The sequence below is a fragment of the Leptopilina heterotoma genome, unplaced genomic scaffold, assembly GCF_015476425.1.
Source record: "Leptopilina heterotoma isolate Lh14 unplaced genomic scaffold, ASM1547642v1 Lhet_134, whole genome shotgun sequence".
In the NCBI taxonomy this organism is placed as follows: Eukaryota; Metazoa; Arthropoda; class Insecta; order Hymenoptera; family Figitidae; genus Leptopilina; species Leptopilina heterotoma.
Window position 1 is genome coordinate 2,365,070 of NW_025110853.1, and position 11,663 is coordinate 2,376,732.

General features: G+C 24.8%; 1 protein-coding gene across 1 annotated transcript in view; it reads right to left on the minus strand.

The window, feature by feature from the left end:
• The window catches only part of LOC122513119 (maestro heat-like repeat-containing protein family member 1), a 48,527-nt gene that overhangs the window by 3,449 nt on the left and 33,415 nt on the right, over nucleotides 1-11,663 (minus strand). Inside the window, exons 2-17 of the mRNA XM_043629383.1 lie at nucleotides 11,247-11,410; nucleotides 10,692-10,840; nucleotides 10,291-10,496; nucleotides 10,052-10,218; nucleotides 8,261-8,591; nucleotides 7,576-7,779; nucleotides 7,231-7,474; nucleotides 6,920-7,063; nucleotides 4,954-5,228; nucleotides 4,335-4,866; nucleotides 3,610-3,767; nucleotides 3,196-3,280; nucleotides 2,724-2,911; nucleotides 1,026-1,284; nucleotides 389-566; nucleotides 102-295 (exon numbers count right to left, since the gene is read on the minus strand). Of these exons, the coding sequence (XP_043485318.1) occupies nucleotides 102-295; nucleotides 389-566; nucleotides 1,026-1,284; nucleotides 2,724-2,911; nucleotides 3,196-3,280; nucleotides 3,610-3,767; nucleotides 4,335-4,866; nucleotides 4,954-5,228; nucleotides 6,920-7,063; nucleotides 7,231-7,474; nucleotides 7,576-7,779; nucleotides 8,261-8,591; nucleotides 10,052-10,218; nucleotides 10,291-10,496; nucleotides 10,692-10,840; nucleotides 11,247-11,289 (3,357 nt within the window). The 5' untranslated portion in view covers nucleotides 11,290-11,410. The remainder of the gene's footprint in view (nucleotides 1-101; nucleotides 296-388; nucleotides 567-1,025; nucleotides 1,285-2,723; nucleotides 2,912-3,195; nucleotides 3,281-3,609; nucleotides 3,768-4,334; nucleotides 4,867-4,953; nucleotides 5,229-6,919; nucleotides 7,064-7,230; nucleotides 7,475-7,575; nucleotides 7,780-8,260; nucleotides 8,592-10,051; nucleotides 10,219-10,290; nucleotides 10,497-10,691; nucleotides 10,841-11,246; nucleotides 11,411-11,663) is intronic.

Consider the following 11,663-nt stretch of genomic DNA (forward strand, 5'->3'; position numbering starts at 1 on the left):
ACGAAAAGTTTTTAGCCAAAATTGTAGAATTATCACAAAACTTCAAATTTTAAAATCCGGTTTAGCAACAATTAGGAATTGTTTTTTTTTCTGTTACTGACTTGCAAACCGAATTCTTCATGTGTTCCAAGTTCTTTCCAACATTCCTGCGTTCCACGATCTAATGGCAATGGTTGATGAAGCAAATGCTCGAGGACAACTTGCGAATGATGTTTCATGAGATATTTAATTGTCATTGCTGCATTACGTAAGCAACTCACGTTTTCCATCAGTCTCATTTGATTTATTATATTATCTGTAACGTAAAATTATTATTGCTCATTAATCTGACTATACGGTAATACAAAAAAAAGAAGAAAGGAAAAAAATCAATAAAATAATAACTGACCAATTAAGGAAACACTCGATCGAGGAATTTCCGCGCCACGTATTTTAAAAAGTTCCGCTAATGCAATTCCAGCCGCTAAACCACCTTCGCCACGAAAAAGTAAACCCTCTATTAGACCTTCAGCGAGACTGACAATTTCACCACTCGCTATCCTCTCACAGGCCACCACGGACAAATTCTAAATTCACGATCAATTAAAATATTAATTCTCATTTATTTTAAATTCATTTTTAATTCATAATTTTATTTATTTCTAATTGCAAATTAGCTCATTTTGAACAAATATCAGTCGAAAAATTTGTATTCTCTAAATTATTTCAATGTTAAACTTTTTTATGTGCAATTCAACTTAAAAATTTAAATTAACTTTAATTTAAAAAATTTTTGAAAAAAATTGTAAAAATGAATTTTACAGATATTAAACATTATTTCTACAAATTATGAGATTTTACTAAAAATAGACCGCAACGACTTTAGGTGAAATATAATGGAACGACCAATTTATTTTAAATTAAAATATTTTAGTATTTGAAAATAAAATAAAAATAAAATGGCATTTGAAAACAGAAAAATAAAGTGATATTAAAAAAAAATAAATAAAATGGTACTTGAGAAAAAGAAAATTAAAGTAATATACCTTGACACCTTCGTAAAGTAATTTAGGATCTTCGTTGACAATTATTTTCTTTGTCTCATTGAGATCTTGATTTAAATTATTGTCGGGCAATATAGAACGATGACGAGCGCCAATACTTAGAGTTAAAATAACGCAGTCAATCACCAATGTTCTTAATGCTGGTTCAGGATCTGCGCTCCATGATAAAATACGTCCAAGCAGTTTCCCTGGTTCCAATTTCCCCCCTGGGAATGTATATTTCAACGAGTCATGGTATGATCTACCGGAAAAAATAATGGATTACAAAAATTTGCCTAATAATATAGTAAAGAATTTAAAATTCGCCAGAGAAAATATTAAACACTATTATTTTTTTATTTTCATAATTATACTGTCCTCACGTGAAATTAGGGCTTTTTGTCTTTTTGATTTTAAATTCTTTTACTGCTCTAATTTTCATGTCAAAAGTTTGACATTTAATTTGTAAACAGAGTGATTAGTGTTTTAATGAAATAATTCCCCTAGAATTTTTACAATAACAGGATTTTCACAGGACAGGGAATAAGTAAAGGAAGGAAATTTAATCCAACAAAATATCAAATTATTGAAAATCTTAGATAGTCTATGAACTTACTTCCTCTTTAAAAAAAAATCTGTATGTACAGTTACAGTTGAAAATTGAAATAATCAATTATTTATTTTTGTATTAAAATAATTAAATTCTCATACAACTTTTTAACAAGAATTGATTTGAAAAAGAATTTTAGTTCAAATTTTAGAAAATATTTCAAGAATTGTAACAAATGCAGTTTTAACTTTTAGAAATAATAAATTTCAAAAGGTTCTATATTGAAATTATTTGAAATTTCAATTAAAATAAAAAACAATAGATTTTGAAATATTTGTTTAACAAAAATTATAGAAAACTAAAATTACAGATAACTAAAATTACAAATCCAAACAAAATAACATCGTAATAAAAATTATAGAAGTTTTAAATAATTTAATGTAAAAATTCTAAAAAAAATTGGGTTTATGGAAAATGCCAAAATGGTAATTAACAGTTTTTTGAAGATAATTAAAATCCCGAAAAGAATTTAAAAAATTGAAACAATTAAAAGTTTTGTCAAATTTCATTGAAATAAATTTTATACTTGAAAGAATTTAATTTTAGTACTTTTAAAAATTGTTTTAAAATCTAATAGTATTTTTGAAGAATTATATTTTGAAAAAATATATTTTTTAAAAAGTAAGAAATTTTCATTAAATTTCAAAAAGAAAGTTCTTGCAACTAACAACGGGCATCAAAATTTCACGTGCGCGTAGTTATGCTAGTATGTTAATAAATTAAAAATTAAAATTCTTCCGAAAAATGAAAAATTATACCAAGAATTCAAAATAAAAACATTAAAATCGAGACAAATTTGAAGAAAATATATAAGAAATCTCTAACAAATTTAAATAAAAAAAAATGTTTAAATTTTTTCAAGAAGTCAAAAGCAGAAGATTAAAAATTTAGAAAAATATCCAAGAGACCAATTAAAAGTTCATTAAATTCTCTTTCAAAATAGCCTATGACATATTATTAATAATTCCTTTTTTATAGAAGAAAATTCACTTAAAAAGTACTCTTCTCGCGATCGCCTTTTGTAGATTGAACGGTTTCAAATAGAAAGCCCCATTTAATTATTTAATGAATAAATTAAGAAGAATAAGAACCTTAAAGTATATCTGAGAACAATTAGGGTCATTTTACGCTCGGCTGTTGATTTTGATTGCATCCATGGTGTGAGAATTTCAACAACTTCTGCCAACATATCAGCCGAGTCTGTTATAATTTCCCCACAAACTGTTCCTAATTCCGTTATAATACTTTGTGTAACTTTGGGCGATAACATCGTAGCAATCTGAAGAATCACAAAAAAATATTATGTAATTAAAAGCAACTCCTTGCTCTTGTTTTGAATTTAAAATTTAAATTCAATGAAAAATTAAAGAAAATTTTTGTGAAATTCTGTCGAAAAATTGTTTACGAGAAGATTTGAAAAATGAAATGTTAATTAATATTACATAATAAATTGAATATTAAGCATTTAAAGAAAAGAAAAAAAATACAATTGAAGGTATAAGAAGAAAATTTATTCTATTTAATTCATCAGAAATATGTACGAATAAAAAAAGTTTTCGTTACCTCAGAACTGGTAGCAATCATTTTATCCAACATTGTACTGATTAGAATTTCCTTCTCTTCTTGAGTCAATTTTGGTGGTATTTTTCTGATTTATTATTCAGGAAAGTACTTCTTATAAAATCACTTTAACAATTTTTAAAAAATTTTAAATATGAATTTAATTTTTAAAATTAAATTTAACATTTGATAATATTTAATAAATAAATAAATATTTTGATTTAATTTAAATATATTTGATTATATATTATTATATATGAAAAATATATGATTAGAATAAATTTTATATAATGCCTGCAAAAGCTTTTCTTAAAATTTCGAAGTACTAAGAAATGTAAGAAAAAGAAAAAAAGTAAAGAATCTTTTTTATTCCACAGACTAGAAGATATTAATAAAATATAAATTCAAAAAGGATACAATAAGGAGATCATTGCTTGTAGAATGAGTGAATAAAGTTGCAATGGTCGATAACCAGAAGGTGACTGAAGAAGCGCCAATAAACTAGCAAGAGCTGTGGCTTTTGTTTTCAATCCCGAAGAATCAGGTTGCGACACTGTAAAAACTACTTTTCCTACCTAAAAAATTGTTTTCATCTCATTTTATTATTTGCAACCATAAATGTTCGTTTTTCTATACACTTTTTCAATTTTTATATGAAAAGTTAATAAATTTGTGTAAATTAATTCAAATTATTATAATTTCCATGAATTAAACTTTACCCAGATTTTAATTATTTTAAATATTTCGATTATTATCATACAATTTTGAATTGATTTTTACATATTATAAACGTAAAATTAGTTTTTATGATTTTAAACTAAAAACTAATAGTTTATACAAATTTAAAATAATTTATACAAATTCCAAATTAATGATTTATTTTGATGATTATTTTGAAAAATAATTATTCGTTTAGAATAAAAGAGGAAATATTATAAAATAGGTTTTAAACTTAATAGAACTAATTGTAGTTCAGAATAAAAAAAAAAGTTTCTCTAATTGAATAAAAAAAATTTTCTAATTTTTAGAAAAAATTAGAAAATTATAGAAGAATAAACAATTACAAAAAAAGAATAAATAAATTAAGATATTAGTCAAAATCATCTAAATCATCTAAATGCAAAAAAAATTTAAAAACTCACTTGCTCGAGAGCAATTAATCCCGCCTCTTTTGCCGTTATTTCTTTACAATCATGTAATTGACGAATAATCCAAGGCAAAATGTGTCTCTCAATTTCAGGGAATAAAACTTGTGGATTTCCTTTACGCATTATTTCTGCGTAACACTTTAATAATCCAGCCTTTGCATGTTCAGCTGTTATTGTTGCCTTCACATCCTTAACAAGACCCAATAGCTTAACTGGTTGTTTACGTGAATCCTCAGTATTACACGAATCCTCCATTAATTTTAAAACAATTTCCAAATGACGTTTTGCACTGATACCAATAGCTCGCGAATATTCACCCGAATTATTCGTGGTATGTAAACGTGAAAATGCAATTAGAGTATTAAAATGAATCACATCATCCGTTACTGCACCCAATAGTGGTCCAATATGAGGTGCAGTTATTTTTCTCGCCAATTCAACGGCCAAATTATCACTCCAATTTTCACCTTCAGCTTGAACACTCTCCTCTAAAAATTCCACGAGTCTTTCCTCCCATTTCAATGATCTGAGAAGGAAAAATTAAAATAATCAGTAATTAAAGGTAAATTGAAATTTTATTATTTTGAATTTTATAGAAAGTATAATTTTTCACCTTTCAATTGATACAGGTGATGTTACTTCCTCTTCGAGTATTTCCATAAGTTCCTGTAATTTTACGTCCCATTTTGATTTAAGCATGTGACCAATCAATGGAGATGCACAGCGTAGAAAATTGAGAACAGCGACTCGATTTTTTTTATCTTCCAAAAGTTCGAGACAACGGCAAAGTACTTTTATACTTGGAAAGTCCTTTTGCACGATATTAATATTTTCATCGCGTATTACTTTTCCAGCGAGGGGTGAGAGAGCTCTTAATACAGAATTTGCCTGCAATTTTTTTTTAATTTTAGTGTATGAGTGGAAAAATAAAATATTTTTAAAATATTAAAATATTAACTTATTAAAATATAAAAGATTTAAATTAAAAAATTAACGTGACATTACAGTAATATTTAAATTTTTATTACAAATTAACTTAAATTAAATTTATTAAATATTTAAGTGAAAAAATTATGTGAATTTAAAAATTAAATAAAATAATAAAACTTTTTTTCTTATTTTCTTATTTTAATTAAGACATTGAGATTATTTTGAATTAATAAAATCTCTATTAGTAATCGTTGTATTCCAATAATATGTTCGCAGTTGAATTTTAAAATTAATGAAATTTTAATTAATTTATTTATTTACAAAATCAGTTCCCGTTCAATTTAATGCTTTGAAGATTAAAAAATACCAAAAATTAATTAAAACAAATTATTTTTAGTCATATTTCTATTATAAATTATTCTATTTATAATTTTTAATCTGAAATAATTGAATTCTTATAAAGAAATTTATCCAAATTTTTTAAAACAATTAAATTTCTTACGAAAAAATTAATTAACATCCGTAACATCCTTATAAAGAGTTTTATCATAATTTAATTACTGCTAGGAATTTTATTATTTAGGAAAATAATGAAATTTTTTCAAAATATTTAATTACATTTTTTTCTTATAAAGAATTTAATTCAAATTTTTTTAAATAATTAAATTCCTGCAAAGAATTTGATTAACTATGAAAATAATTCAATTCTCATAACCGACAGATTAGCTCAGTCGGATAGATGCCTCGCTTGGCGGTCGTTTAAGGACCAAGGGTAAGTACCCTTGGTTCGCGCCCATTTGGCTTGGTATTTTTCTGGCACGTGAGACAATCTGAGCGGGAGGTTTGACGTCGAGGTATAAAGCGCAAAACTTAGTATTAGAAAATGTATAATAAGAAATATTTGTAAGAGAAACACTTGTATAGCCAAGTATGTAAGGCTGAAGACAGGTGTATAAACCAATAAATAACAATTCAATTCTCATAAATAATTACATCAAAACTTTTCAAAGTAATTGAGTTTCTGCGAAGAATTTTATTAAAATTCTTTAAAATAATTAAATTCCTTCAAAATATTTTATAAATTATGAAAATAATTAAAATCTGGCTAAGAATTTTATTAAAATTTTCGAAAATAATTGAATTTTTTCGATGAATTTAATTAAAATTGTATTGAAAATATTTCAGTTCTTATAAAGAGTTCAATAGAAATGTTTTCAAAATAATTGAATTTCTGCGAAGAGTTTTGTTTTTAGAAAAAGAATTACATTTTTTCTATGTATTAATTTAATTACATTTATTTTATTATTAAGAATTTTACTGAAATTTTTCAAAATAATAACATTTTTTCGAAGAATTTCAATAAAATGCTTTGAAATAATTAAATTCCTGCGAAAAATTTGATAAATTGATTTCCTACGAAAAACTTTATTTAAGTTTTTGAAATCAAAATAAATAATTTTAATTATTTATAATATTTATTCTTTCACAGTTATAGTAGTAAAATTGAAATTAATATTTGAAAAAAAAAATTTTTTAATTTAATATACTGATAAACGAAACACCGCATTTCGCGCGTAACATTTGCTAGTTAATAAAATAAAAAAATTAAAAGTTTGAAAGAAAATGAGAAAAATATAAATAATAATTACGGATAAACTGCACAGAGGATCTAATAAAGCTGTGATTAGTGACGGCCACAGCCAGTTTTCAACTCCTTCAACAGTGCTCGACAAAAGATGGAGAGCTTCGTCGTAGGCAAGCGACTCCTCGTTTTTCGCTGCACAATTTGTTACCTGCAATTTTTTACTTTTCTTTAATTTCAAGCTTGAATAAAAATTTTAATTTCTCAAATGAAAGGAAACATTTTTCTATAAATTGAGTGAAAAATTTTGAATTATTGTTGTTTCTGAAGAACAATAATTTACAATTTTGTTTTTTTAAATAATCTGTGAATATTTACCATAAAGCGAATGTATGTAGCTCTTTGTGATGGCAGAAGCGAGAGATTTGGGCGAGCCATCAAAGCGACAATTGCACCAACCATTTGATGAGCGCTGCTTTCTCCAAGAGAGTCTTGCAAGCTCAAAGCTATTCTCTGCATTGACGTATCATTTTCTTCAGGAAGTGCGTTTATCAAATGCTTCAGGACCATCAGAGCTCGAGAGCGAATCGTTAAAGAATGCGACTTTAGACTCGATAAAATTCTAAAAATCAAATTTTATTAAAAAAGAATATACTCAACATTATTTTATTTTCTACAATTTTTAAAATAAAATTTAAAATATATTAAAATATTTTATTATACCTATCGAGTCCTTCTTCGGGATAAAGAACGACAATTGCGTGAAAGCATTTCAAAACTTCATAGTGCGTTAAAAGTGTATCACGATTCACTGTAAATGGAGTGATGCAAACATATTCAAATAATACTTGATGAATATTTTCCAAGTACTGTCGCAAATTTTCCTTGTCTGCTTCTATAGCAGAACTCAATATCACAGCAAGCACCCTATTAAATAAATTATAATAAATCATGAACAAATCAGTTACGAAAATAAAATTTTAAACATTTATTTTATATTTAATTTTAATAGGGATTTTATTCGTTAAAAAAAGTATTATTTTTAAAAAATTTAATTAATTTTGCTACTTTCGAAGTAAATTTTACTAATTTTTACAAAACATTACTTCGAACGTAGCGAATTTTACTTGGAAAATAATAAAAGTTGCTAAGTAGAAATTTGAGAAATTCATAAGATTTCAGGTTTTACTATGAAAATAGTAAAAGTTACTTTATCCGTTTTTTCCCGTGTAAGAATAGTTAAAAATGAAAAAAATCCTTTTAAGGAAAAATTAAGAAAAGAAATTGAAATAATTTTTTTGATCAACATTTTTTTCTATAAACATCTACCCGTATGTAATAAATAAATATGTATATAATAATATTTTTAGTAATATTAATAATAATAATAATGTTTGAATAATAATACCTCGTAACTGACAGACGAATATTGGCGAATTTTTTACAAAGATTTAAAAGAATTGGAATTAACTTGACAGTATCGTTGTGATTGGAATTTTTTGGTAGAATAGGCAGAAGTGAACTTATAGTAATTAATACTCCTTCAATTATCTGTGAATCACGACTGCCCCGCAACCAACTGTCAATTAACGTTGTAAAAAGCATATTTCTCATCATTGTTATTTCAACATCAAGGTTTTGTGAAGATTCCCTTAAATCATCAACTTCATTGTCAGAATTTCTTGGCTCCTCATTATTTATGAAATAATCGTTTATTGCTTCGGCAAATTTTCCAAGAGCTATGAAAGAGGAAAAAATTAAAAAATTATTATCACTGAAAATACTAAATAAATAATGAAAGAAGAGACTTTCTTTCTGACTCATTTATAACCGTGTAAATAAATAATAAAAATAATAATTGCTATGTAAATAAAATATTTTGTAAACACCATCCTAAAGTTCTAAATGTTCAAATGAACTTTTATTTATTTCTTCTTCAAATTAAATTTTTGTTCCAATAATTTTTTGTCACTATTAAAAAAAAATTTTTTAAGTTTTTTTAAATTGTCGAATTTAAATTATTAATTTTTATTTTACTTATTTTATGAAAATATTGTTAATAAGAAAACGTTAATTTAAACGTTCAAAACATATGGATCATTTATAAATATTAACATAAAATTATACAAATAAATAAATATAAAATAATTACATAAAAAAATAAATTACTAAAAAAAATTTGCTGTTTGATTTTGAAACGAAACGGCAATTTAATCTTCGCGCTCCGGAGCGGTCACCCGGGGTGACCAAACAATGACAAAAGTTGAAAATCTGCTCGACTTTTGCATCAATCGAATCACGATTTTAAGTCACTGAACAAAATTTTATCTATACTTTCGAAAAATAAAAAAATTTCTAAATCATTTCTTCTTGTTTATTTATAACAATTAAAAAAGTATGTACGACACTACTGAATATTGCCCGGGTGTTTAATTTTGTATATTTCAAAAAAAATAAAAATAAAATCATCAAAGTTTTACAGTAAAATTGTTTTATGTCAATAAATACAATATATTTTGATGTTACAATGAATTTGTTATTTGTTTAAACAAATTATTGTTGTTATTTACCAACTTTTTACTGAATGCACCTAGAAAGTTGTAGTCTTTTTCCTAATTTTGTAATTTACTAAATTCTATATGATTACAGATAAAGAAAAAAAATTGAATTATTATTTAAACAATTTTTACATAAATTATTGTTGTTATTTACCAACTTTTTACGGAATGCACCTAGAAAATTGCAGTTTTCTTCTTAATTTTGCAATTTACTAAACCTTATATTATTACAGATACTACAATTTATAGACAAATTATTAATTTGTTTAAAAATTGTTTAAATAATAATTCAATTTTTATTCTTTATCTGTAATCATATAGAGTTTAGTAAATTGCAAAATTAGGAAGAAAACTGCAATTTTTTAGGTACATTCCGTAAAAAGTTGGTAAATAACAAGATAAGAATAATTTGTTTAAAAATTGTTTAAATAATAATTAAATTTTTATCTGCAATACGCATGAAAACATTATTGAAATACAGTATTTGTATTAACACATAATTATATGAAAAAACTTTGATGAATTTAAATCGTTTTTGGAAAATAAAAATAAAAAAGCGTTTGGTCACCCCGGGTGACCGCATCGGAGCCCGCGTTATAAAAAATCGTTGGTAGCGCGAAGGTTAACTTTAAAATACTTACTAAAGCTTATTGCAATTTTTAAATGTTGGTCGTGTATTCGATGCATTACAGGCATCAATAAATTTAAAAAAATACGAATATATGGTATTGTGTCATTAGCATTAGTGACAGTAATTAAACCTGCTACTTTAACAATAGCATGATTTGGTATCTCTGATAAACTAAATCTAGAAAGAAAAAAGAATTATTTTTTCATTTTTGCAAATTTTTTAAAAATTATTTTTTTCTCTCCTTTTTACCTGGCTATTACATCACTCATTGCTTGTTTACAATATGCTCTACTCAATGCAACCAGTAATTGTGAGGCTTGTTCTTCCATATCTCCATGCAATTCATCAAGGGCTAATTTAGCAACTTTTGATGCTGATTCATCGTCTAAAAATTCTGTATCTTTCAAACTTTCAGTCATTATTTTTAATAAGGAAATCGTTTGATCTGAAGACATCTGAAATATTTCAGATAAAAATAATTTTATTCCAAATTTTTAATATAAAAAATACATCAATTTCAAATTTTCTTAATTGTAATTTTTAATATTAGAAAAATTAAAAGAATTATTTTCCAAAAATAATTTTGTAGTCTTTTTTTTAATAATTTTTGTTTCTAATTTATTAAAATAATCGAATAGTTTTTTTTATACCTTTCTATGAAGTTCCCAAAAATAAACAGCTGCCTGAATAACAACCGCAGGATATTCATCAGATAATTGTCGAATTGATTCTGTGACAGATTGTTCGACACTTTCATTTTTGTCATTTAATAAAACCTCTAATAAAGCGCCAACCACAGCTGAAAAAAATTTTTAAATTCATTTTTTAAATCTTTATTAATTCTACTTTAGAAATAATCAATTTAAATATGACAATTTTTTAAAATTCAGTATTAAATTGTTTTGATATTCGAAATTAAACGAGATCCTGACCTCATTATATTTATACATTTATTAGTATCAAAATACTGATAATTAATTAACACAGTCAATTAACACTCTTGTAGCAGAAAAAAAAAAATAGATGTCAGTTAAAATGAACCATTTCTAGTACTTCATGAAATAAAGAATAATTTTACAATTTCTATTTATAATGTTAAAATTGTTGATATTTAATAATAATTTAAAAAATTGCATTTTATTATGAAAGAAAAAATTAAATCATTTGGTAAAAAATAATAACAAATAGTGATTAACGATAAATACCTGGAAGTTCTGTCATGCCAATTGCTTCGTTAACCTCTTTCATGTTTAATTATATAAAAAACAGATGTTTCTTTAATAAAGATAAAATAATGACTGTCAAAAGACGTTCTTGTTTGTTAATTAATTGTTTATCTGCGACAACAATGACAGTTGCCATAACCTAACTTTCGATTGTCAATATGTATATTATCAGGGTTGGGAAATAAAATTTCATTTATCACTTTTCGCGCGAAATTTAAAGTATAATTTTTAAAAAGTTAATTATTAAACACGAGAGTATTATTATTAATAACAAAAATCACCCCCTCTATGCACTGAAAATAGATAAATATTTTACAAAACAACGAGAAAGGAAAACATTTCAAACATTTTTAAATAATGCGCTATCAACTGCGCATGGGTATATATCTTTCAACC